Source organism: Pleurodeles waltl, chromosome 3_2 (assembly GCF_031143425.1).
Source record: "Pleurodeles waltl isolate 20211129_DDA chromosome 3_2, aPleWal1.hap1.20221129, whole genome shotgun sequence".
Classification (NCBI taxonomy): Eukaryota; Metazoa; Chordata; class Amphibia; order Caudata; family Salamandridae; genus Pleurodeles; species Pleurodeles waltl.
In genome coordinates, this window is record NC_090441.1 from 88,549,830 (window position 1) to 88,577,699 (window position 27,870).

Sequence of the window (27,870 nt, forward strand, 5' to 3'; positions counted from 1 at the left end):
GGCTGATGTGCAGGGTAGCATGAGAATGGGGCCATCTGCCACTGACCTGAAGATCTTGGAGACATGCTTCCCATCCTTCCATCAAAGCATCCGTTGTGATCGTAAATGGAGGGACCTGAGCTAAGAATTCTAGACCTTCTGAGATGTTTGCCAGTGTTGACCACCAATGAAGGGAGTCGACCATCTTTGTCGTTATCTGAATGATGTCCCCTAAGGAACCTTGCGCCTGCTTTTTCTGTTTGTTGAGCTCTTCCTGAAGAGGGCGCATCCAAAGGCGACAGTGCGGAACTAGGTTGATACAGGAGGACATCATCCCCAGTAATGACTTGAACCTTTGAACTGTAAGAGACTTTTTTCTTCGAACTGTATCCGCCAGGGTCAGAAGCTTGAGTTGACGTTCCTCAGCTGGGAAGGCCTTCACAAGAGTTGTGTCCAATATAGCACCCAGAAATACTATCCTTCTGGTAGGCTGAATCTGGGACTTATCTCTATTGAGAGTGAGACCTAGTTGCTGGAAGAGACGTAACGTGGTCCTGAGAGAGTGGCGTAGGGTAGAGATGTCTGGAGCCTTTAGCTACCAGTCGTCCAGATATGGGAATATCTGGTGTTTGAGGCATCTCAGATATGCTGCAACCGGGGCTAAGCATTTTGTGAAAACTGAGGGGTCAGGTCTGAGTCCGAAGGGTAGCACTTTGAATTGAAAGTGCCAGCCGGCTACCATGAATCTAAAAAAAAAATCTGTGTTTGGGGTGAACGGGTATGTGGAAGTAGTCATCCTGCAGATCTAGGGAAGCCATGAAATAGCCTCTGTTGAGAAGCTGCAGGGCATCCTTCAATGTTACCATACAGAAGGATTGCCTCTTGAGATACTGTTTGAGCTGCCTCAGATCTAGGATGGGCCTCTACAAATGAGACTTTTTTCTGATGAGGAAGAATTGAGAATAAAAACCGCTTCCTTGTTGCGAAGAGGGGACTACCTCTATCGCCCCTTTGGATAACATCACCTCTATCTCCAGGAGGAGAAGATGTAGATGTTGTTGATGCTCCCGGGAAGGTGGAGTCTCGGGAGGCATGCAAGCGATTTCTAGCACATGACCATAAATTATGATATCTAGAACCCACTTGTCGCTTGTGATCTGTCTCCAACGTTGCAGGTTATGAGTGAAGGAAGGAGAGGTAGCTGGCCCCTGGAGGTTTGTCATTGCCTACGTGAGGCATCCTTAGACTGTCTTCCTCACTCTCCTCTAGGAGGAGGCCTGCTGTATGCCGCCGCCGGAGGTTGCCTCTGGTGGTACAGTGGTCTGGATGATTGGTACTGGGAGGAGTACGCTGGATATCGAAAAGATTGGTAGCCACCTCAAAAGGAAGAGTGGCCTCTACCCCTGGCTCCGCGAAAGGGAGTACGTTTATACTGTAGGGACCCCAAAGACCTGGCGGCATCGGTATCAGCTTTAATCGCCTGAAAAGCATCGTCGACATGCTTGCCAAACAGGTCTTGGCCATCGTACGGGAGGTCCAGGATCTTGGTTTGGACATCCGGTCTGAAATTTGTGGTGCTAGGACATCCCTGGTGCCTTAAGATAGCTGAACCAGCCAGAAGGCGAAATCTCATGGCTGCAATGTCAAGGGCGCAGTCAATCACCTCTGTGGAGGTCCGCTGACCCTCCATAAGGATCTTTTTTGCTTCTGACTTGCTGGAATTCGGAAGATCATCCACAGAGTGCGAGATATCCGACCACAGCTGCCTGTCGTACCTGCCCAGGAGCGCCAGGGAATTTGCAGCACGGACTACAATTGCAGACACAGATGAAAACCTCTATCCGATGTTGTCAAGGCGCCTTCGGTCCTTGTCAGGAGGTGCCAATAATGGTGCTGAAGGGTTCCTGGAGCGTCTCTAGGCAGCCTGAGAAACCACTGAGTCTGGTTTTCGGTGACCCACCAGACAAGCAGGAGTGTCCTCTGTCGCTTTATATTTTTTGTCCGGCTTTGGTAACACCGCTCACACTGTTGCTGGGTTCTTCATTATCTTAAGCCCTTGATTCCAGACATGGTCAATAATCAGTATAGCCCTGACCGATTTCCTGTGCAGCTCTTTGAAATAATACAAAAAGCAGTCCTGCTGCGTAGACTGCATCTGCAGCTCAAACCGCGCCACAGCTTTTTCCAAGAGGTTATGAAAAGAGCGAATATCCTCAGGAGGAGACTCGACTGCCAATGGCTCCGGTGAAGGGGGTGCTGGGAATATGTATTCATCCCATTTGTCTTGGTCTGAGAGAATCTCTCCTTCCTCCGCTGCCTCATCCGAAGAGGCCTGGACCTGGGGACTCTGTGGAGCCTGAAGAGGAATTTGCGGCGTTGCAGGAAAAAGTGGCAGAGGTGCTGGAATAGCTGGTGCTGTTGGCGTGGGGTCCTTCCCCGGTTGAGGGTAGAAGGGCTCTCTGTAATCTGCCAGCATGGCCTGGAGATCGGACACAAAACCGGAAGAGAAACATACCATTCCCTGTTGCTGTTGATCAACTGGGTCAGAATACTGCTGACCATAATATGAGTTGTACTCCTGGCATTTGACGTGCAACAGTGAAGGACTCCTAGCCACTCCAAACAGAGCATCCTGATCTGAGTCCTCATCATCATCGCCATCCAAAAACCTAGAAGGCAAGAGCCTTGACACCTTGCTTGGTGACGTGATAGAAAGTGTCAAACGAGTCTTTGAGAGCCTTTTGAGAGGAGTAAGGTGTGCTGATTTATTCAAAGGCAATGTAGATGGTCTTTGCCTCTTCTTTGGAAACATTTTTACAGATGAAGACAAGAAACCAGTTGTCGTCGGCGATATCGTCGTCACTGGAAACATTGTAGCAGACGGTTGAACCGCCGACGAGAGCATCAGCGGAATCATCGTCGACGGATGTCTCTCGTCGACGAGGGCATCGTGGACGGGGGCGCCGTCGATGGGAGTGTTGTAAGATCAATCGTCATCGGGAGTGTCGTCGGCGAGAAAAGCGGCGACGAAATGGGGCGCCCCGTCGACGAGGATAACGCAGTGGACGAAGATCCTGCAGCCGCTGCCGTCGACATGGAGATAGTGACTACCACCGGCGTCACCAATGAAACAGTCGTCGACGAGGGTACCGTCGACGATGGCGCCGTCGACAGTGCTGAACTAGGCTTCTTAAACTTGTGTAGCACTTTAGGAGGAGGAGCAGCCGGTTCAGAAGCAGTCTTCTTTGCTTTTTTGAAGGATTCTGCACCGGCTTTCTTCTTCTGCGGACAGCCACGACTCCTAGCAGAGGCCCCTGCTGTCTTTTGTGTCATTTTTCTAGGTGGCTCTTGAACCTGAGAGCTTTCCTGTTTACTCTTCACAGGTGTTTTAGGGGCAGAAATAGAAGAAGAGGCACTGTCCTCATCAGAGGCAGAGTGTCCAGTCTTACCTCTTTGAAGCCATAACAGCTGGCGACCCTTCCTGTCCTTCAGGGTCTTTGTAGAACATTTTCTGCACATTTTGCAGTCCTTAGTCTTGTGGCTGGGGTACAGGCAATAAATACACTCCTCATGTGGATCCTCCACATATAACCTTTTCTTTAAACATGAGGCACGGGATCTGAAAAGGCCTTTCTTTGGTGTCTCTGACATGGCAGCCAGTTTGAATCACCAGAAAGGAAAAGAAATGTCCAAAAACTGTAGACATGTGGTGGAAAATCTGAGGGAAGGCAGCTCCTCACAGGTTCTAAAGGGGTGAGGCAATCTGATTGGTTCAAGTTTGCGTTTGGATCTATTTTACAGAACAACTATGATGAGTTATTATATTGAGGCCTAGTCCATGTATTGTGTGCATACATTTTCAGGCCTGGTTTTTATATTCCACCGGGGACTCGCATCTTGACGACGGGGAAGTATTCAAGCATGTGGAATCTATGAAAGTTCCAATACTGAAGTAAGTACCAGGTATAGCATCTCTACTCCTTTCCATTCTCAGGCACCAGCCCCACTGTTTATTTTTGGAACAGAATGCCTACCTACTGCTGCAGGATGTGGAGATGGTTTTCTGAATGGAGGGGTCTAGAAGTATGGATATGGGAAGGGGCCTGTTCAAAGGTACAGCATACTCCTTTTCCACAAACTGCAAGGCACACTGGTCTTCCAAGCCTATGAAAAGTGGTTCCCCATGCTTCAATAAGAACAAAATGAAGCTGGTTTCCTGATGAGATGAGAAAGAGGCTGACTGCTGGACCACACCTGTTCTCCCTTTACTCCAACCACAGCATGGTTTCTGAGAGTGGATTCTGAGCATGTGCTGAAACTGAGGTGACTGTCACTGTCTAAAGTTGCAGCCACTGGTGAAGTCTCAAACCCGAAGGAACTGCTTGTTCCTAGCTGTAAGCTCTACTCTCCTTAAAATACTCAGGTTTCAGACATCAAAACATATGTCCATGAGCACTGACTGGATGTCAGAGGAAAACTCTGAAGAATGTAGCTACACATGGAAACAGAGTGCTACAGATGAGCTCATTGCTCTCACCACCAGGTCTGATGTACCCAAGCTAGACTGTATGAACATGGACGTGTCTCCATCTGCCCATCTTTGACGAGGCCAGAGAAATGTGTCTGTAAATGGCTGGGCAAATTTGGAACTAGCCGCTGGTCCTTTTCCCTTAGCACATATATATATCCATCCAAAAAACAGCTCTCATTCAAGAATTTAAGGGCCAGAATAACAGCGAAAAACACCTTTTTCCCAGAAGATTTCTAACTTTTTTGATTCTCTGTCTGCAGGAGGGTAAGGAGAGCATGGAAATGCTCTAGGTGCATGTTTTCATGAGCAAGCTTGAACTACGAAGCCCTTTCGCAATGGGTGTACAGACACAAAGGATGGATCACCAGGAGCAAGCCTATAGTGCTAGAGAAGTAGTTGGCTTTCACCAGGCAGATGATACTGGTTCTCGTACCACTGCATCAAAGGTAGAAGGGGCTCTGAAGTTTTCATTGCTGATTGAAGGCCTTCCATTAAGATATCAGTCTTCACTTCAGCTGAAGGTAGAGGAATTTTGAAAACCTCTGTGGCTTTCTTTGTACATGAGAAATAAGATGTGACTGCCAGTGAGGGGTGGGGAGGAGGGACCAGAGAAGGCATAGGGAGAAGTGTTGATGCCACTGGCATCCATCAGGGTATGAAAAAATGGATAAGTTGGAATGAACTGCAGATCTGTAGTGTCAGTGTGTTGTCTAAAGTCCTCTAGGAGAGTTGAGTCACTCTCAAAATTAGTGTGCAGCATGTACTGCTGTTCCTCTACCAGACTCTGTGAGCCCGCAAGACTTGTGTACTGGAGATCTAGTATCTAGTGAAAGTTCAGATGGATTTGTCTTTGGTGGTTCCAGAGTCACCACCAAGGGGACAAGATCAATGAGTCGGGGTGCCAGAGTCAGGACCGGTGTCATTGCCATTGTGGGGAGAGGTAAGAAGCAGGTAAACAGCAAAAAGTGTAGCCCAGCTGCTGGAAGACAGCAAGGCATCCTCAGAGGAAAAATGAGTGGGACTGTGGCCCCTCGGAGGAACTGGAACATCGCATTCAGGAAGAATATGCAGTCCCTTCCCAGAACTCTGGGTAGGCCTGAGGAGCCTGAGGCCTCTCAGGCGGGTCCCCAGGCATTGGCGGGGACAGAGTTAGGTCCACCTGGGCCAGAGCAGCAGAATCCTTGAGTGGTATAATCATCATCTCTGGGAATAGGACACTTGCCTCTGTAAAAATATTATTTTGAAAAGTTTGCATGTCTCCTCTTCTTGTGCTTTCAGGGCATCTCCATCAACTACCACAACAACGATGACTCCAGAGACTTGGAATAAAGTCTAAATTTTCTTCTCGTCAAGCCTTTGTTGTTGAGTGGGCTGGTCTTGAAGCACTTAGCTTCCCCCTCTTTAATGGCTCTGGAGGTGCACGCTTAAGCATGATTTGCACAACTTTCTGTCGTGCTAAGCACAAGTGACATATCTCAGAGGTTTAAAGCCTGATTCTTTTGGGAGATGACATTCTGACAGTGAAGTTAAAAATATTGCAGTGAAAATAAAATCTCTCTGCAGACAATTTTGCCAGAGCAAGCTCTGGATCCATGTCAATAGCATGGAAAAGAAAGAACGGAAGTGAGAAAGATAGAGATGGCATCTCTACTTTGGTGCTGTTTCCAGTGCTAACTCATAGCCAGCGTCCCCTACTGGCTTAGAAGAATTATTGAACACATTTCTGGATCCAGTTTGCGCCTGGGATATTCAGAAGGTGAGGAATCTGCAGGTAGAAGAATCCATCAAAAAAGGGTTGATTAAATCCTTTGCTTGCAAAAGTAAGCTGCCACTTCAGTCCAGTCCTCAGGGTCCTCTTAAGGCTGAATCGAAGGACCGTGTACTGGTAGTGAGCCTTACCTCCCACGAATATGAGACTTTTTCTGTGTTGCTGCTGACCTCTAGCCTTCTTAGGTCATCGTTGGTATAGGGTCTGATATTGTTGACCTTGTGACAAAGAATAGAAGGACCACGGAGGGATTGACCCCGCCTGTCTTTGTTGGTGTTGATTATCCCTGCACTTATACTGAGAGCAGTAACACTTCTTTTTCTCCTCTAAATAAACCATCTACAAGGTCTCAGACTCTTTTTTTCATCTGTTCCATCCCATAATCTGTATGAGATCCAAAAATGACGCAGCCAATAAACAGGAGATTCATGATCGAGAGCTGTGCATCCAGCTCGAGAGATGTTGGGTGAAGACACTATTCAAAACAGAAACAAGTTCTGTGATAACCAAATCTCCTTCCTGCACCACCATGGTGGTGGTGACTGCTCGTGGATGTAACAAAGAAAGCAGCAGGACAGAAAACAACAACAAAGACAACCCCCAAAGCCCACTTACAGCCCGGCAGTAGATGAAGTGGTGGGCCGCTAATGCTGATGAGTACATCTACTGCAAAAAGAAAATAGTCTTGCTTGCAATTCCCTGGATGATCATCTGCAATGGAGGCCAGCAGAAGTGGCAGCTGTCTCTCTCCCTCCATTCTTTAAAGAGTTATCCTCTTTCACTCAGGCAGTATTATGATTCAGACAACCTTGTCAATGTATTTCCCACCTGCAGGGGTGACTTATAAAGCAGAGCCCCACTCTGGATCTTCAAAATAGTAAAATCTCACCATTCATAACTAAGCCAAGAGACAAACCAAACAAAACCCAAGTATGCCTCACCACACATGCCTATTCTTATTAGACCAAAATCCCTATAAATTGTTCAAAAGAATACTTGGCTGGATTACCTAACTAAATTACAGCATCCTAAATTATGTTAGTTTCCTGGCATACCTAACTTCTCTGCTGGGCCTGCAGTGGAATACGATCTTTCAGCATACCATCCTTAGCATAAGGTATGTGTCTAACTCCTCCCTTTTCTGGCTTCTGTCTAAACCTAAGTTTCCAATTATTTTTCAAAAGAGAGGGGAGGGACATTTCTGCCTAGCACATTTGTTGCTACTTCTGTAAGCAAACAGCACTCTCTTGCACAAGTGTATAGAAGGCAGATATTTAACAACTTTGCTTCCTTCTAAGCTAATTCTGCACAAGGAGGAATGGCCTTGTGGCTGCAAGCACAAGACACAGCTCAGGGAGATATCAAATTAATTCTCTGTCTTTTTTAATGTGAATAGTGTCAAAATGGAGTTTAGAAAAAACACATGGGAATACCATTCAAACACCTAGTACCAAGCCTAATGCACACATAATCGAATTATATGCTTGTGTACCCATGTTATCATACAAGCAGGCCTGACTTGTGCGTAACATATATGTATTACCAGGGAAGCCAGGTCACATACAACATCCCAACAAAGCAGACAAGTTTGCAGTTTTGAAAGCGCCTAATCCACATACTTTCCGTCCTGTCACATCAATCCACTTACTTTCTCTCTTGGATGGTAAGGAAGTGTATCTTTTTTTTCCACAGACAAGGCTAACAGAATTAGGTTTTGGCTCCTGTTTCATGTGCACTAGGACGTGATCTGGCCCTGTACCAAGACCTTTTGTCTCAGTACAGACATTTTAGTAGTAGCTGGAGAAAGAACATTTTCTTCAGCTAGCCGGGCAAAGCCAGGTCAAAAAAGGCCTAGAAATAGCTCTTGGATAATGTCTCCATTATTACTGAGAAAGTGGATTGGGGAGCCTCCACTTGGATATTCGATTTTGTCGCTTCTCATAGTTAGACATCTTGAAACCTTTTTCTACAGCCTATTTGTGTGATCATGTGCCAGAAATGTTGGGTGGTGTAATGAATGATATGCCAAAGAGTGGTGTTTAATGATGATGGGGAGATAGAACATGTTCTCCTCCTCTTACGTCTCCTCACTTTTCTATTTTTTCCCAATTTCTAGCTCCTTTTTTCTCTTCAGTTCATATTTTTGCCCATGTTAACTTCTGAGTGCTCCCCAAAATCCAGCATTTTCCTTCTACACTGTTATAAGTCCTCTTCATTCTGTTGCCAGTTTCCTGCCCAGCAGGATCTGCATCCCAGGCGTCCTAGGTGGCTCATTAATAGAAGCTACTGCTACCTAGTAAACTTTAATCCAGGTAAGATGATTTTTTAAAACGTGAATGAACTATTTATTGTATCATTAACATTTGCCTTATAACCCGATTGAGTGTAGCTGAGATACCAAATAGTGACAGTCATTATCTATTTCTCAAGATGAAAATAGCAGCTAAGATGTATTTTTCTCTGATCCCACCACTGTTTTCCTCTACTTCCTGTCTTTGTTGTTTGTGTTTGTACAGCATCAGGACAGAAGTGAAGGGAGGGTACAATTTACCACTGACAACTGGATCATGAACAACTCCTTACAATTACCGTGATCTTTCAACAAGCAGCACTACACAGTCTCACATTACAAATTATGTATGTTTTTCAATGCTATTCACTGCTCAGCTACCTAGTTATTTCAGGGTCATGAAGGATAATTATGATAATGTTCTCCTAATGCTCACATTAGATCTACTACCTGGACTTGAAAAGACAATTGTCTGTTGCTTGGGGGATTTTTTAGTTTGAAACCATTAACAAAGGGCTGAATGAAATGACACTGAGAGCTTTCCTGCAAAATAAGATGGACAAAGTTAGTGATTCTGATGCACCATGGTTGTGTAATATCCGAGATTTCAAAGAAAGCAACAGTTGTAGTGAGACTCTGGTACTGCAACGAACAGTAACAAGCAACAAGTAGATCAAAAGGCCTGGGTTTGTGTTTCAAGTAAAACATGACTCTGCTGTGTTGGAGCATGAAAACGTGCTTTGTTTGTAACGTAAATCAACACTTGAAAACAATGTTATTAAAGATGACAAGCATTCAACAATGAAAGAAAGAAAAGTCCATCTTATACAGCCACGATTAATCTTTTAACTTTAATTATGATCAATAAGAATACCTACTGCAGTGCTCTTGATACTGCAGAGTAGTAAAAAAAATAAACCTGCTAGCACTAACTTCTAAACAGGTTAGTTTAAATACTTTCCTGCAATTCTACTAGCAAATGAAACTGTTTAGGAACTACAAATAAAAAAAAAGTCTACAACAATTCTTGCAATTAGGTTTCAGGAACTGTATTTAGAAAGCACAAAACAGCAAAAGGTGATGATATGGTTGAAACAGAAGTATGGTTGCAGTGTGTTAGGTTATCAGTACCTGCATGCAATCCAAGGTATTCTGTGAGCATAGAAAAGCAAACAAAACATTTGTAAATATTACTCTTTAGCATGCTGGTAAACCAATACAATGGGTTTACAGTAAGGGAGAAATCTCATAGCGCTCAGTGACATTTAGTGTTATTGATTGAGTTACAATGTACCAGTTTATTTGGTTATAGCATCTTCATGTGGCACACTTTATCTCAGTAATGTCACAACTGCCTTTAATTCTAACCTCTAAACAAACACATCAGTTTACATATTCACACTTCACAATCTCTTTTTTCTTGCATATTGAGTAGGGATCTAGTTTGTTTCCTAAGAGTCAACTGGCAACTATGAACATTTGTCAGTGTAGGAAAGTACCCTCTTTTTGGCATTGGTACCTCCACTTTTGCCTATCAGTGTGCTTCGACTGGTTTGACTGGGATCCTGCTAACCAGGATCCCAGTGATTCTGCTCTCTCCCTCCAAATTTGGTTAACTTGGACTTTTGTGCACTCCACAATTGGCATACTAGTGTCCTCTTATATGTCCCTAGAATATTGTACTTAGGTACCCAGGGTACTGGGACACCAGGGATCCACACCTGGCCTGTGCGTGTATTAAGCCACCCATGGGAGCCCATGCAAAATGTGTCTGAAGGCCTACCGTTGCAGCCTGCGTGAAAAGGTGCATGCACCTTTTCATGACAGGTCACTGTAAGTCACCCCTATGGTAGGCCCTCCTAGCCCAGAGGGCAGGATGCAGGTCCCTATTTGTGAGAGCATCCCTGCATGAGCAGAGATGCCCCTACAAACTCCAGTTCCATTGCACTGGACTTCGTAAATGCGGGAAAGCAGCCATTTTACCCGAGTACTGGACTCAAGTCCTGTGTCCAGCTACATAATGGTAACTCCGAACCTGGGCATGTTAGGTATCAAACATGTCAGAATCATATCCCAATACTAATACCAGTATTGGTGGTATGATTCCATGCACTCTGGGGGCTCTTAAGAAGACCCCCCCCAGTATTGCTCCTACCAGTCTTCTAGGGTTTTCCAGGCATCCCACGCTGCTGCAAAGCCTCAGACAGGTTTCTGCCCTCCTACTGCTTGACCAGCTCAGACAGGGGTGGCAGGTAAAAAGATTTCCTGTGGGAGAGGGAGGCAACACCATCTGCCTTGGAAATAGGTGTTACAAGGCTTGGGAAGGGTAGCCTCCCAAGCCACTGGTTTGCATTTGGTGCCCTCCTTGCATAAACCGGTTTGCACAGTCCAGGGACCCCAGGTCCCTGCTCTGACACGAAACTGGACAAAGGAAGTGACCACTCCTCTGTCAATTACCAACCCAGGGGCGGTGCCCAGAGCTCCCCCAGGTGGCCACTCAATTCTGCCATCTTGAAAATAATATTTACAGAGGCCTCTGGAACCATCTGAGTGGCCAGGTCAGACAGGTGATGTGAGAGAACCCTCCTGATAGGTGACCAAACCCCCTTTTAGGGATATTTAGGGACTGCAACTCCTGAGACTAACTCGCCTTACAACACTGTTTCCCTGCCTCCCTCCAGCAACTGCAACATTTCCTTCGCTGTGCATCCTCTGGGGTTGGCAAGACTTCAGCTGCACTAGGAAACAAGACGGAATCTCACTTGGAGTGAAGGAGTCACTCCGCTGCATCTGCAGGCACCTACAGCAACGCAACCGGCTGCGTGGATCTGCTCTCCCCTGGAACTTTGTGGATCCTATAACACAGGTGGTGGTCTGGAGTGGTCCTGTGGGTCCTCTCTGCCGTTTGTCCACTTTGGGAGACAGTGAGCCCTTACGTCTCATTGCAGGACAGTACCCAGGTGCATCGTGACTCTTGCAGCAACCAAAGCTTCTTGTTTCCTGCTCCAAGGAATCTTTCAGGCTCCGAGCACTTCATCCTTCCAAGGGCAGTCTCCTCTCTACTACTCCAGCGATGTGGGACTCCTCTATAGGTCTGCTGATTGGGCCTCACTGTAAATTACTATGCCTGCTGCCAATGGGTTGCCTGTGTGGGCTGCGACTGCTTCTGCTGGCACTCCCGACCGCTGAGGGTCAGCCTGGATTCCCCTTCCAGGGTTGAGTCCCTTGGACCTTGCTAGTCCTCTTCATTCTTGCAACTCTTCTATTGCATCCACTTTCATTTGCCACGGCTTGTTGGTGGTTCTCCTAACCACTGACCATTTGCGACCTGGACCGACGTGGGACATCATCTGCACCGCTCCAAGGACTCCTCTGCAGCTCCTGGGCTCCAAAGCTGATCTTGTCCTTCCCCCGTCAACCAGGATCTTCTTCTGGACACTCCATCGTGGACTGGACTCTGTACCCTCCTTTTGCAGGTTGTCTTCTTCTAAAATCCACCTTTGGGTTCCCCTGGTCTGGTTCTGTTCTTGCACTTCTTAGTCCTCCTGTTAGTCCATGGGAAAACCAGCTCCTTACCTCTGCTCTCCTGGTCTCTGGAGGTCACTTAGGTACTCACCTCTTGGGGTCCCGAGTTCTTCCAGATTCCCTCCAACTACTTCATACCCTTAGGTGGGGGATTTCACTTCGCATTCTATTATTTTAGTGTATGGTTTGGCCCTCCCATAGGGCCCTCACTCTTTTCACTAATTCTTACCAATGCTTGTTGTTTCTTGTGCTAATTCCTACCTATTACTGTGTATACATAGTGGGTGCTTACCTCCAGTTGGGGATAGCCTATACATAATTTAGTTCAGTGTTATCATAATAAAGTACTTTTATCTATGCAACACTGTGTGGTTTTTCCAGTTGTAGTAAGCTGCTGTCTGACTGCTGTGGTATTGCAAGTGCTTTACACTCCTCCTCGATAAGTCTTGGCTGCTCATCCACAGATACCTCTAGAGAGCCCTGACTTCCTAGACACTGCCTTCATTCACTAATAGGGATTGCCTGGACCTGGTATAAGGTACCAACACCATAGGTGTCCATCACACACCAGGCCAGCTTCCTACAGTCAGACTAATACATAATGTAAAGGTTGCCACTATGGTGATTAACTAAGCACACAGACACTCAATAATCAAGCCCTTACTTTCCCTAAAGAAAAAGATACTTACTTTTAGCAATGTTCTTTCCAGTGAATATTCGATGTATCTGCAAATTCCTCACCTTTTGAATACCCCTGGCACAGACTAAATCCAGAAACGTTTCACAGCTCTACCATGCTGGTGATGGAGGCATCATCATGGTGAGGTCAGAGGGGCCATAAAGTGCCCCACAAGCTGTGCAATGTCAGTTTTCCACTCATTTTTTCAGCACCAAGGAGGCAGTTGGATGAGAACAACATCAACAAAATAAGGGTGCAGTACAATAAATACTTAGACCCTTATTTAGGCAACTATAGGAAGAATAATAACATTGAGACCTCATGGAATGGCTTATGATCATTCTCTAAGAAAGGGACTAGGGTGGGATCACTGAAGGCTCTGAAGGTAGCTAGAGTATCCAACTGAAGGATCATTACCGGACAAAAGAACGAGTTAGTTACCTTCGGTAACGACTTTTCTGGTGGATACATTAGCTACCTGTGGATTCCTCACCTAATGAATACTCCCATGGCGCCAGCATTCGACGGAAATCTTCTTCCTAGTCTCTGCACGTCGACGAGGACGTCACTCTAGCCCACGCGACGCCGTCTGACGTCATACAGGCAATAAGAGGTCCTCGACGACGTGCCGACGTCAGTACCAACATTTTTTACGTGCATGAGAACAACCACCCAATGCAATGAAAGAGCAAGGCAACATCCCATAACCTTGTAAAATACACAATATTGCAATGAATAGCTGTAAATTTAATATAACGAACAAATATATGCAAATCATGTATGTACACAAAGATATATACATATATATATATATTTATATACAGATAATATACACACGTATCCATATATACAACGTCTATTGCAACCTTGAAGACCAAGAGGAGCGCACTCAAGGATTACTTGGTAAGACCAGAAAGGCAACGGGGAGGCGGGTGGGACCGTGAGGAATCCACAGGTAGCTAATGTATCCACCAGAAAAGTCGTTACCGAAGGTAAGTAACTCGTTCTTCTGATGGATACAACTACCTGTGGATTCCTCACCTAATGAATAGAGTCCCAAAGCAGTACTACGCCCGGTGGCGGGTGCCTAAATGGTCAAACCAAGAAATCCTGCAGCACTGACCGTGCAAAATGACCGTCCCTTCTGACCTCAGAGTCCAAACAGTAATGTTTCGCAAAAGTGTGAAGGGACGACCAAGTTGCGGCCTTGCAGATGTCAACCACAGGAACACCCCTGGCCAAGGCCGAAGTGGCCGACTTAGCTCTGGTGGAATGAGCTCTAATGCCCTCAGGAGGGTCCTTCTTTGCCAAAGAGTAACAGATTTTAATGCAAAGAACCACCCACCTGGAGAGTGTTCTCTTGTGGACTGCCTTTCCTCTCCTCTTGCCCACGTACCCGATGAACAGCTGATCCTCCAGCCTGAAATCCTTTGTTCTATCAATAAAGAAGCTCAACGCCCTCTTTGGGTCCAGACGGTGCAGTCTTTCTTCCTCTTTAGAAGGATGAGGCGGAGGATAGAACGTGGACAAAGTAATTGTCTGAGCCAAATGGAAGGGTGAAACAACCTTCAGGAGGAAAGCAGCCTTGGTCCTCAACACCACCTTATCCCCATAAAAAGTTGTATAAGGGGGCTTTACCGATAAGGCCTGCAACTCACTCACTCTCCTTGCAGATGTTATCGCTACCAGGAAAACTGTTTTTATAACCAAATACCTTAAGGGGCAAGAATGCATAGGCTCAAAAGGGGACCCCATAAGGAAAGTCAGGACCAAGGACAAATCCCATTGCGGCATAACAAATGGTTTTGGAGGATATTTATTTAGAAGACCTTTCAAGAATCTGATAACAATAGGGGATTTAAATAACGATGGTTGGTCTGGAAGACAAATGAAGGCTGACAAGGCCGACAAACAACCCTTAATGGTAGCCACTGCACAACCTTTCTGCGCTAGAGAGAGAGCAAAAGACAAAACGTCCGATAGATGAGCATGTAAGGGATCAATCTGCCTCTCTCCACACCACGCAACAAATTTAGACCACCTATTAGCGTAGATAGATTTAGTGGAGTGTCGCCTGGCCGCTAATATAACATCCACTACATCAGACGGGAGAGAGAAGGAACTCAGGTTGCCCCGTTCAATCTCCAGGCATGTAGGTGCAGACTCTGGAGGTTGGGGTGTAAAACCTGCCCCTGCGACTGCGAGAGGAGGTCTGCCCTGAAAGGGAGACGGAGCGGAGGGCACATTGAGAGTTGGAGAAGGTCGGAGTACCACACCCTCCTTGGCCAATCCGGAGCTATTAAGATGACTAGCGCCCGGTCTTGGCGAATCTTCCTCAATACTCGAGGAATCAAGGGTATGGGAGGAAACGCGTAAAGCAACTGGCCGCACCAGGTTATTTGAAACGCGTCCCCTAACGCTCCCAGCATCGGATACTGGAGGCTGCAGAATAACGGACAATGCGCCTTCTCCCGAGTGGCAAACAGATCTATCCGAGGAAACCCCCACATCTGGAAGATTAAACGGACTTGATCTGGATGGAGACGCCACTCGTGGTCGGCCGAGAATTGGCGACTGAGACTGTCCGCACGTACATTCAAGACCCCGGCCAGATGATTTGCTACCAAGCAAATCTGATGGTCCTTTGCCCAAGACCATAGTCGAAGAGCTTCTCTGCAGAGAAGGTACGACCCTACTCCTCCCTGTTTGTTTATGTACCACATCGTGGTAGTATTGTCCGTCAGGACCTGTACCGACTGACCACGAAGGGAAGGGAGGAAGGCCTTGAGAGCCAGACGTACAGCCCGTAACTCTAACAGATTGATATGAAACATCTGCTCCTCTGGAGACCAAAGGCCTTTGATCTCCAGATCCCCCAGATGAGCTCCCCACCCTAGAGTGGAAGCATCCGTTATGACCGTGGCCACTGGTGGCGACTGCGCGAACGGCTTTCCTTGTGAAAGATTGTTGCTCGCAATCCACCACTTCAAGTCCACAGCAGCATCTCTGGAGATCTTGACAGCACCTTCTAGATCTCCTTTGTGTTGAGACCACTGCCTTCGGAGGCACCACTGAAGAGCCCTCATGTGCCAGCGAGCATGCGTGACCAACAGAATGCAGGAGGCAAACAGACCGAGCAGACGAAGGACCTTGAGGACTGGAACTACCGCTCCATTTCGAAACATTGGAACCAATTCCTGAATATCTTGAATCCGCTGAGGCGGAGGAAAGGCTCGACTCAATGTTGTATCCAGTACTGCCCCTATGAACAGGAGGCGCTGAGAGGGCTCCAGGTGAGATTTGGGCTCGTTTACCGAAAAACCCAGGTCGAACAACAACTGAGTTGTTGACTGCAGATGATGCGACACAAGCTCCGGCGACTTGGCTTTGATCAACCAGTCGTCCAAGTAAGGGAATACTGCTATCCCCTTCCTTCTGAGCTCTGCCGCAACCACCGACATCACCTTCGTGAAGACTCGAGGTGCTGAAGTAAGACCAAACGGAAGGACCGCAAACTGATAGTGCTGCGATCCCACCATAAACCAGAGATACTTCCTGTGTGACTTGAGTATCGGGATATGAAAGTAAGCATCCTGCAAGTCGACAGACACCATCCAATCTTCCTTGTTCAACGCCCAAAGCACCTGAGCTAGGGTCAGCATCTTGAACTTTTCCTGTTTGAGGAACCAATTCAAGATCCTCAGGTCCAGGATTGGTCTCAACCGACCATCCTTCTTGGGAATCAGGAAATACCTTGAGTAACAACCTCGACCCCTTTCCTGCTCTGGGACCAACTCTACCGCGCCCTTTGAAAGGAGGACTTGTACCTCCTGTTCTAGCAACAGGAGGTGTTCTTCTGAACAATAAGATGGGCGGGGCGGGATGAGGGGCGGGAACTCCCGAAAGGGAAGGGTGTAGCCTTTTCCCACAATACTGAGAACCCAAGTGTCCGTTGTAATAGTCTTCCACTTGCGGAGAAAATGCTGTAATCTTCCCCCTACAGGAGAGGAGTGAGTGGGAAATGGTGGAAGCCTAAGGCTGCTTTCCCTGCTGCACCCCTCCAGAGGACGAGGAAGAGGCAGAGTGCTGCTGAGAGGCTCCTCTGGTGCGGGCCCTCCCTCTCCCTCTAAAAGATCTATAGGGATGGGAAGAGGCAGGTTGCTGGAATCTCCCCCGAAAGGAAGAGGAGGAAGAGCCACGCCCAAATCCCCGAAACCTCCTGAAAATCCTGGAAGAAGCAGAGGAAGGAGGAGCTTGGAGTCCTAGCGATTTGGCTGTGGCCCTGCTCTCCTTAAAACGTTCCAAGGCCGAATCTGCCTTGGCGCCAAACAGCTTGTCCCCATCAAAAGGGAGATCCAATAGGGTTGACTGCACATCTGCAGAAAACCCCGAATTACGGAGCCAGGCCTGTCTCCTTGCCACCACAGTCGTGCCCATTGCTCTGGCCACCGAGTCGGTCGTATCCAGCCCAGCCTGAATAATCTGGGTCGCAGCAGCCTGGGCATCTGAAACAACATCCAAAAGACCCTGGGGAAGCTCCGTAAATGATGAGGAAATGTCCTCCATAAGAGCATGAACATATCTCCCCAGGATACAAGTTGCGTTGGTGGCCTTCAACGCCAGACTGCAGGACGAAAAGATTTTCTTGGACTGCGCATCCAGTTTCTTCGAGTCTCTGTCCCCAGGCACCGTCGGGAAAGAACCAGGCGCTGATTTGGATGAACAGGAGGCCTGCACCACCAAGCTCTCCGGTGTAGGGTGCCTAGAAAGAAAGCCAGGGTCAGTTGGTGCAGCTCGATACCTCCTGGCTACGGCTCTATGAACCGCTGGGGAAGATACTGGTCTCTTCCACACCTCTAGCACCGGATCCAGCAAAGCGTCATTAAAGGGCAATAGAGGCTCTGCCGCAGCTGAGGCCGGATGAAGCACTTCTGTCAGAAGGTTCTGTTTTGTCTCTGCCACCGGCAAAGGCAGGTCCAGAAAACTAGCTGCCTTCCGTACCACTGCGTGAAAGGAAGCAGCCTCCTCCGTGTATTCCCCTGGAGACGAAAGATCCCACTCAGGGGAAGTGTCCAGCCCACTGGCTGTATCTAGACCATGCAGTCCATCAACCGAGTCCTCTAGTTCTCCTTCTTCCAGGACTCGTTGGTACTCCTGCTCCTCTAATAAACGGAGAGCACGTCTCCTCGAATGAAGCCTCTGCTCGATACGCGGAGTCGACAATGCCTCCGCCGAAGCCGAAGATCGGCGCCGATCTTCAGAAGCCACCGACGCCGCATCCGGCGCCACAGGTAACTTCGGCGCCAATGAAAGAGCACTCGGAGCGGATGGACCCACCGGAGTCACAGGACGAAATCCCGACGTCGACGGGATGGAAATCTCCGGGGCCAATCCCTCCGAAGCCACCGGAGCGGCCACCGGCGCCGACACCGGCGCCGAGCCCACGTTCCCAAAAGGGAGAAAGGGCATAAAGGGTGCCGGCCGTAGAGGCGCAGGATCACCCAATGAAAAGGCCAAAGGGCCAGCCGGAGCACCCCCTGGAGCCATCTGTTGGAAGATGGTATACATCGCATTTAGGAATGCGGTACTATCGGCTCCAGGGGTGGGAAAAGCCGGATACTGGGGTGCCTGTATCGAAGGCGACCCCGACGCTGGCCTCGACGTCTGCGACGCCGGGGACAACACCAGAGGCTGCACCACTTCAATCACCGACGCCTGTCCAGGTGAAGTCGGTGACGCCGGAGAGGGCAACGGCGTCGATGGATGCGGCGTGACCGTGGGACTGACCTCCCAAGTCCTCCGGCGCCGATCCGAAGACCTGGAACGAGTCTCCTTGCTCGAATGGCGCTGTGATTCTCTACGGCGCCGGGAGTCTCGATGACGCCGATGCCTTGGCGAAGAAGACTTCTTATGATGTTTTTCTTTCTTCGACTTCGCCATAAACAACTTCGCCTCACGTTCCTTGAGGGCCTTTGGATTCATGTGCTGACATGAATCGCAAGTCGAGACGTCGTGGTCGGAGCTTAAACACCAAAGACAGTCGGAGTGAGGATCCGTAACTGACATCTTGCCCCCACACTCACGACAAGGCTTAAAACCCGACTTTCTCTGCGACATTATTACTGCAGCGAAGGACTACGCAGCAAAAAATACACTGTAACCACGAAAGTAACAGTTGCTCCCTCGAAGATAACCGTTTCGAATGCACGGAAAAAAGGGAACTGACGTCGGCACGTCGTCGAGGACCTCTTATTGCCTGTATGACGTCAGACGGCGTTGCGTGGGCTAGAGTGACGTCCTCGTCGACGTGCAGAGACTAGGAAGAAGATTTCCGTCGAATGCTGGCGCCATGGGAGTATTCATTAGGTGAGGAATCCACAGGTAGTTGTATCCATCAGAAGTAACTATTTCTTCTGATGGATACCTCCACCTAAAAATTCCTCACCTTGGATTAGATTCCCAAGAAGTACATTACTTCTACATGGGGCCTGAAGGGATGGGTTTACCAGGAGGTCCTGGAGATTAGAAATAGCAAAACAGTCCATCATTCTCACTTTGGAGTCCAAGCAGTAGTGCTTTGCAAACCTCAATGCACAGAATAATCCACTCTTCTGTACAGTGTTTTTTTTAACTATTACTTGTATACCCAATGAAAAGCTGGTCATCCGTTCCAAATTCCTTAGTGCAGTTAATGTAAAAGCTGACCGTCCACCTTGGGTCTAGCCTGTGCAACCTATTCTCCTTGGTGAGTGTGGAAGGAGGTAAAATGAAGAAAGGGTGATGGACTGACCCAGGTGAAATGAGGTCACTGCCTTCAGTAGGAAAGCAGCTCAAGTTTGAAGCACAAACTTGTCAGGGGAAAAAAAAGTGAGGACAAAAACGGTGTTTGAAATTCACTGACCCACCATGCTGAAATTAAGGCAACTAAAAAAAGAGCTTCAATAGATAAAATTCTCAATCTGGCAACTATGAAGAGGTTAAAACGGGGATTCCACCAAAAGGGCAACACCAAATTATGGTTCCGTTATGTCAGACTTTTCAGAAAACGCAACACAATAGGAGACTTAAATAGGGCTGGCTGGTCCGGAAGGCAGAGAAAAGCCAGCAAGGCTTCTATGTATCTTTTGACAGTCCACACCACACAGCCTTGCTTACCTAGCAATATGGGAAACAAGTGGGATATTAAGAGATCCACATTGTTCTGAGCACATCATGACATGAAACTGTTCCACCTTCTGGAGTACATCAACTTGATGGAAAGACAATGAGCTAACAGAATGATATCAACCACCAAAGCAGGTAATGGAAATACGTCAGATGGCCCTGCCCTATCTTCATGCATGAAGGTGTAGAGTCTGTAGATTGCAGTGCAGAACATTCTCCTCCGTCTATCCTGAGTGGAAGACAGAGTGGGGAACAGAGGGAGAGGTGCAGAGAGTCTGCCAACCACACCCTGTTCAGCCAATTTGGTGCTATGAGAATGAATTGAGTCCAGTCTCATCAAAGTTAGTTTAGAACCTGAGAAATTAAGGGTATGGGGGAGGAACACATAATGAAGAGGAAAACCCTGCTGAAACTGAAGCGCGTACCCGAAGGCTCCTTGTGACAGATACTGAACAGCACAGAATTGTGGCCAAGTCATGTTGCTACATGTGGCAACAGATCATCTTGAGGGCTACCCCATTTAGCAAAGGACCACCTCTGGGTGAAGACACATCACATAATCAACAAGAAGACAGAGATTGAGGCTGTCAGCCATGGTGTTTAGCGAGCCTACCAGATGGTCATAACCTGCCATACTACATGCTGGTGAGCCAATAACCAGAGTCCCAGTGCTTCCCACCAGAGAAGCTGAGATCCCAGTCCTCTCTGCTTGTTAAGATATCACATCACAGTTGTGTTGTCTGTAAAGTTCTGGACAGTGAAGAAAGGAATGCCTCAGGTGCCAACCGAATCACCCTCAGTTTGAGCAGACTGATGTGATCGAGAACAATACCGAAGGAAAGTAGGTAGATACAGAGAAAACTGTATCATGACAGTGCCGAACTGGAGCAGAAGAGCACGTCCGAACACAATGGCAAAAGAAAACAATCTAACCATGGAATCTCCACCCAAGCACATTGCCAGCAAGAGGAGGAGTCACACTACCTCGTGACTCCAAAGACTTGCACACATCCAAACCAAACACTAGATCGCAGGATTATGCTAAGCATGTGTATCTACAGCCACACATGCCTTGAACCTATATTATTATTATTATTATATATAAATATATATATATATATACACATATATATATATATATATATATATACACACACACACACACACACACACACACACACACACACACGTGTGTGTTTGGGTCATAAATGTTTCCTTTCCAAAGTCTAATAGACCCGGGACAAGAGGTAGTAGAGCCCTTGATACAGGTCTTGGTTGGAGTGGCTCTAATATGATGGACACCAATAGTTGGGGAATCTCTGTAGGAATGATTCATTTTCCTACTCCTCTAGGTTGAACATTCTGAAATGTTAAAAGGCCATCTATTGGACCTAGTCTAGAAAGTGAATGAGTCAGAGAAGTTGGAGTGTAAGGGGAGTGTGATCAAGTTGTATAAGGTGATAAGATCAGGAGCTTAATAAGTGTGTTCTTAACCTTCTGTTGATAGGTGTCTTAAAGGTGATACTGATGTAGGAGAGAGGGTTTCCACTTCTTCAGTGGAGACATGGATTTTGACATTAAGGTCTTCTTCAGTAGAAGAAGACAGAGGCTTTTTCAATTGGGTCATCAGACACGATTAATGGTTTTATTAGGCAATACAACAGTGCAGCCAGGTCCGGTTCTTCTACCAGTCTAAAGCAATATATTGGAGCACATGGTTATTTCTTTCATTATATTACTGGCAGGGGTGTGTATATGAGAAACATGTCCTGATTGAACTGAAGGAGATCAAAACCATCTTGAAGATTATGACGATGTAATGTAACTTATGATGTCAATAGATAGTGAGATAGAGATGCACCATCCTCCGAAGCCTGCCCCCCAGGGCACAGCATGCCAGAGTCTGGGAAGGTATCTAAGCCATTGGCATCACCCAGCTCTTAATACAGTTTTCTTCTTCAGTGCCGTCCTCTAGAGGACCATACCTCCCTCAAGGTGGAGATGAGGAAGAGGTGTAAGGCCTGTTATTGGGTAAAAAGGTCAAGGGGTCTTGACCGCAACATCATTGGCATCGGTATTAGGGTTAGCTTGGTGTCAGGACGGATGAAGCTAGATTGGATGAATGGATGGTGGTGTCAGTCTGCATCCTGAAGTGGATCCTGAGGGCCTGACTGGTGTCACGAACACACCCGCCAATGGTAACCCAGAAGGGGAGACTTTCAGCTCTGTGGGGCCCGAAGGCATGCCAGAGGGAGTTGGTGTTTTAAAGATGGCATGCATGGCATTATAGAATCCCTTAAGTTGAATGGGGTAGAACAGAGTGGGCCCTTCTTCTGCTTCTTTGATTTACCAAAATTTTCAAAGAGGAGGTCTTGGAGCGGGAAGACAATCATCCACTTGAGCAGCTCTGGGTGCTGCCCCCAGGTCTTCCAAGGGAACAGGACCAAGAATGGCAGAAGCTTCATTGCCTGCTCGTGAGATGCATCCACCTGCATGTGGCACAGGCCTTTGGGTTGTGTCCCGACCCCAGGTACCAAAGACAGAATAGGCGGCGATTGGGTACAGACATCTTCCTGTGACAATCCCCCAATGCGTGAAACCTCAAGGTTTCACAGAGGACATGTCCCTAGAACACTGAGAGCGTAGGCTCAAAAGTCGAAACAAGTTGGTAAAAAAAATGACCAAGGCAGCCCTTCCGTCTGATCCATGTAGTTGGCACAGAAAGAAAGGAACTGATGTTGGCGCGCTGGGGTGGAGCCTATATGGGCACGAGGACGTCAATTTGGATGTGGAAGATGACAATGCCGAGCCGAACAATGCAACTTGCTTGCATGCTGAGGCACTGCTCAAAATTTTCTGGATCCATTCTGACACCAGGGGAATATTCAGCAATACTCTAAAGTGAGGAATCTGAAGTTAGAAGCCTCTACCAGAATATGAAATTATTCTAAGTCCCAAGTGGGCGGCAAAATCACAGAGTACCGGACAGCATCCCTAGCAGAAGAGGAAAAGACTTCTGGTGTACCCCCAAAATTGATGGTTTCTATGCATTATTTTTGCATATGAAACTACAATATCTGCAGACTCATTGCGGTGCAAGCAATTGCAGCATTTCAACATCATATTGCCTTAACGTTTAAGCACTAACCCACTAAATATTTATTCAGCACCTTCTATGCTGATACATGAAATGTAGGAATGAAGAAGCTGCAGTGGACCAAAGGAAGGACACTGGAAATGTTGCGAGCTGTGACTGAAAGTTCAAGCAGAGTAGAATATCAATAACAGCGGAAATAAACCAATGCATCTGTGTTCTTCAGATATTTAAAGGAGAGACATGGCCGGGAGGGTTGAGGGGTTAGGAGGGTGTGTTGGAGGACCTGAATGACAGAGATGTCTTCCATACTGGAAAAGATGGCATTTATGCTTAAACTGAAGCCTAGTTAACATAGATCAGAAAAATACCTTTTCTACGCATCATAGATCATTTGTTTCAGAAGCAACAGTGAAATTGAGCATACACTGCATTTTAATTGCCTTTACAGACCTTTATGAAGAAAGGCAAAAATTTCCACTTAAGAAGAACTGCTCTGGTGTCCCTGCACATGGGCAGGACGGATAAGTTACTTACCTGTAAATCCTAGTTCTCTTCCAGGGGTATCCTCATCAAAGTCATAAACATTGAATATTCCCGCCCTTGTGCGGGGACCCCGGAGCATATATATATAAAATACATACATATTATCATGTGTAAAACAGCAATGCAGGCTATAATCATAAATAGGCTAAAATGCTTTATTTCTATGCAAGTTTTTTTTTTTTTTTTTTTTCATATTATAAAATCACAATAGATCATAAATATCTACCTAAGCCCCAAAAACTGGACTTAGGGAAGTAAACAGCAGTAAATAGCAGAGAAAAATAGAAAAAAACCACATTGAAAAACAATGAAGCATTCTTAGCCAATAGGCTGCATGCAGGTTAACACAGGAGAACCATAAAAACTTTGGCACCATGCCTTTAAGACCCTGAGCACCTCCAGTATCCCACCATGCCTCAGGGGTGAAGGGAAGGTGACAGTTGGTTCACAGTTAGGTCAGTAGTTTTTTACGGTGACAATCTGTGTAACTGATCAGAAAGATAAGCTGTCCTGCACTTCTAGGAGACTTGAGTCCGGGGAGGAGGGTGGGTTGTTTATGACTTTGATGAGGATACCCCTGGAAGAAAACTAGGATTTACAGGTAAGTAACTTATCCTTCTCTTCCAGGGGATCCTCATCAATAGTCATAAACATTGAATAGATTAGCAAGCCCATCCCTAGACTCTGCGGACTGTCTGAAAGAAGTGCAGGAAAGAATACATATTCATGCAAATAGATTTCTAAGAGAGGCCTGCCCCACCTGGGCATCCGCTCTTGCATCCGAGTCTAAACAGTAATGCTTAGTAAAGGTATGCACAGACTTCCATGTAGCAGCCTTACAAATCTCGGAAATTGGTACATTGTTAAGGAGGGCAGCAGTAGCCGCTTTTCCCCTTGTGGAATGCGCTTTTGGCCTAGCCAGTAATTGCTTATTAGCCAGCTGGTAAGTGTTAACAATACAAGACACAATCCATCTTGATATCGTTCGTTTAGACGCTGCCTCTCCTGTTCTTAAATGACCATAATTCAGAAACAAATGGTTAGAATGTCTAATCGGTTTTGTTTTGTCCAAATAGAATTTCAGCACTCTTTTCAAGTCTAAAGAATGCAATGCTTTCTCAGCCGGAGTCTCCGGATTGGGAAAGAAAGTCGGTAAAGATATAGGGGGTGATTCCGATTCTGGCGGGCGGCGGAGGCCGCCCGCCAGAATTCCGCCCCCATTATACCGCTCCGCGGTCAGAAGACCGCGGAGGGTATTGTGAGTATTTCCCTGGGCTGGCGGGCGGTCTCCAAAAGACCGCCCGCCAGCCCAGGGAAAAACTCCCTTCCCACGAGGATGCCGGCTCGTAATCGAGCCGGCGGAGTGGGAAGGTGCGACGGGTGCAGTGGCACCCGTCGCGTATTTCAGTGTCTGCAAGGCAGACACTGAAATACTTTGCGGGGCCCTCTTACGGGGGCCCCTGCCGTGCCCATGCCATTGGCATGGGCACGGCAGGGGCCCCCAGGGGCCCTGCGACCCCCCCTACCGCCATCCTGTTCATGGCGGCTTTCCCGCCATGAACAGGATGGCGGTAGGGGGAGTCAGAATCCTCATGGCTGCGGAGCGCGCTCCGCAGCCATGGAGGATTCAAACGAGCAGCAGAAAGTCAGCGGGAGACCGCCGACTTTCCGCTTCTGACCGCGGCTGAACCGCCGCGGTCAGAATGCTCGTTGGAGCACCGCCAGCCTGTTGGCGGTGCTCCCGTGGTCGGTGGCCCTGGCGGCCACCGGCCGCCAGGGTCAGAATGACCCCCATAGTCTGATTGATATGGAATTCTGACACCACCTTCGGAAGGAAAGATGGGTGAGTTCGCAGAACCACTCTATTATCGTGAAAAACTGTGTACGGTTCTCTGCAAGACAGAGCCTGAATTTCGCTGACCCTCCTCGCTGAAGCAATGGCCACCAAAAAAGCCGTCTTCCACGTAAGGTGCTGTAAAGAGGCCTTGTGGATAGGTTCAAAGGGAGGGCCCATAAGTTTTGACAGGACTACATTCAGTTCCCATGGAGGAGAAGGTCTCCGAATGGGAGGAAAAACCTTTTTCAAGCCTTCTAAGAAATCCTTGACTACAGGTATCGTAAAGAAGGATTCCTGAGAAGGCGACTTACGATAAGCTGTAATTGCCGACAAATGTACCTTAATAGAGGATACCTGCAGACCAGACTTCGCCAGATGAAGCAAATAGGACAGTATGACATCCTCCTGAGCTCGTATGGGGTTTATACCTTGTTGAGAGCACCAGATGTAAAATCTCTTCCACTTAAAAGCGTAAGAACGCCGCGTGGAAGGTCGTTTTGACTCTTTCAAGATGTTCATGCACTCCTGTGAGAGCCCTAGGTGCCCATACTGCAGGAATTCAGGAGCCATGCTGTCAAGCTCAGAGAGGGAAGGTTGGGATGTAGAATTCTGCCTTCCATTCTGCTCAGGAGATCCGGTCTGCACGGCAACCTCCTGTGAGGTTTTTCCGATAAGTTGAGTAGATCCGTGTACCAGAATTGGCGGGGCCATTGTGGCGCTATCAGAATCATTCTGGTTCTGGAGTTGTAAAGTTTGTTGATTACTGCCGGTATGAGGGGAATCGGTGGAAAGGCGTAGAGAAATATCCCTGACCAGTTGATCAACAGGGCATTCCCTTGAGATCCCGGACGGCAGAACCTGGATGCGAAGTCTGGGCATTTTTTGTTTACTTCGTCTGCAAAGAGATCCAACTGGGGTCGACCCCATTGACCGAAGATGTCCTCGGCGACTTCGTCGTGTAGGACCCAGTCGTGCGCGTCTTCTAGATGTCTGCTCAGGAAATCTGCCTCTACGTTTTGCTGACCTGGCAGGTGTACCGCTGTGATAGACATTCCGCTGGCCAGGAGCCAATGCCATATCGTTTGGGACTCTCGAGATAGAGGTAGTGATCTTGTTCCCCCCTGTTTGTTCAGATAATACATTGTGGTTGTATTGTCTGTCTGAATTAGGAGAGATTTCCCCTGAACCAATGGAGAGAAAGATTTGAGAGCCAGATGGACCGCTCTGAGCTCCAGTAGATTTATGTGATAGTTCTTTTCCTTGTCGGACCACAGACCCTGAGCTTGGAAGGAACCCAGATGAGCACCCCAACCCTGAAGAGACGCATCCGTTACCAGAGTGTCGGCTGGAATTGTCTGGTGAAACGGAGAACCTATCGACAGGTGAGGTCTGTGCATCCACCAGTGTAGTGATTGAAAAGCCGCTGCTGGTAGTCGCACTCTGTCGTCCCAGCGACCAGTCTTTTGGCTCCAGTTGTTCTCTAATGCCTCCTGAAGGGGCCTCATGTGTAGCCTGGCGTTCGGGACAATGAAGATGCATGAAGCCATGGAGCCCAGAAGCGATGTCACCTGACGAGCAGTAGGTGCATCGGCTTTTAATAGATGTTGACACTTCCTGTGGATCGATAAAAGTCGTTCCTCCGAAGGATACACTCTTTGGAGCTCTGTGTTTAGTATAGCTCCCAGGTAGTGGAGGTTTTGTGTTGGAATCAGGGTTGACTTGTTGTGGTTGATTTGAAGACCTAGAGACTCGAAAGTTCTTAGTACAATGTCTCGATGTTTTCTCGCCTGATCCGGAGAGGAAGCCTTCAATAACCAGTCGTCCAGGTAGGGGTAGACAAATTTTTTTGTCTTCGAAGATGTGCCGCTACTACTGCTACACATTTTGAAAAGACTCGGGGTGCAGACTTCAGGCCGAATGGTAGGACTCTGAATTGGTAGTGCTGTGACGCTATTTGGAAACGTAAGAATTTCCGATGTTTGGATGCTATTGGGATGTGAAAATATGCATCCTGTAGGTCGATGGAGCACATCCAGTCTCCCTGATGCAGTTGCGGAACAATCTGGTGAAGGGCTAGCATCCTGAACTTCTGTTTTCTTATGTACTTGTTCAGGAGCCGTAAGTCCAGAATTGGCCTGAAGATGCCCTGTTGACCCTTTTTCGCCACCAGAAAGTAACAGGAGTACACCCCTTTTCCTCTTTGTGCCGGGGGAACCTTTTCTACAGCTTTCTTTTGTAGGAGTGCAAGAACTTCCTTGCGTAGCAGGCTGAGATGAGAAGGAAAACATCTTGCTGGTGGCAAGTGTGGAGGAGGTTTTTTGAAAAGAAGAGAATAGCCATGTTCGACAATATTGAGCACCCATTTGTCTTTTGTGATGGAGTGCCACTCGTGAAGATGATGCGTAATACTTCCCCCCACCGGAGTGGTGCACAGTGCTGAGGGAAGCAATGCTTCAT

At 47.5% G+C, this 27,870-nt stretch overlaps 1 protein-coding gene across 1 annotated transcript in view; it reads right to left on the reverse strand.

Annotated features, from left to right (window-relative positions):
• Positions 1-27,870, reverse strand: part of TSPOAP1 (TSPO associated protein 1) — a 2,439,191-nt gene that overhangs the window by 1,218,125 nt on the left and 1,193,196 nt on the right. The window contains exon 11 of the mRNA XM_069226865.1: positions 9,700-9,720. Coding sequence (XP_069082966.1) covers positions 9,700-9,720 — 21 coding nt within the window. The remainder of the gene's footprint in view (positions 1-9,699; positions 9,721-27,870) is intronic.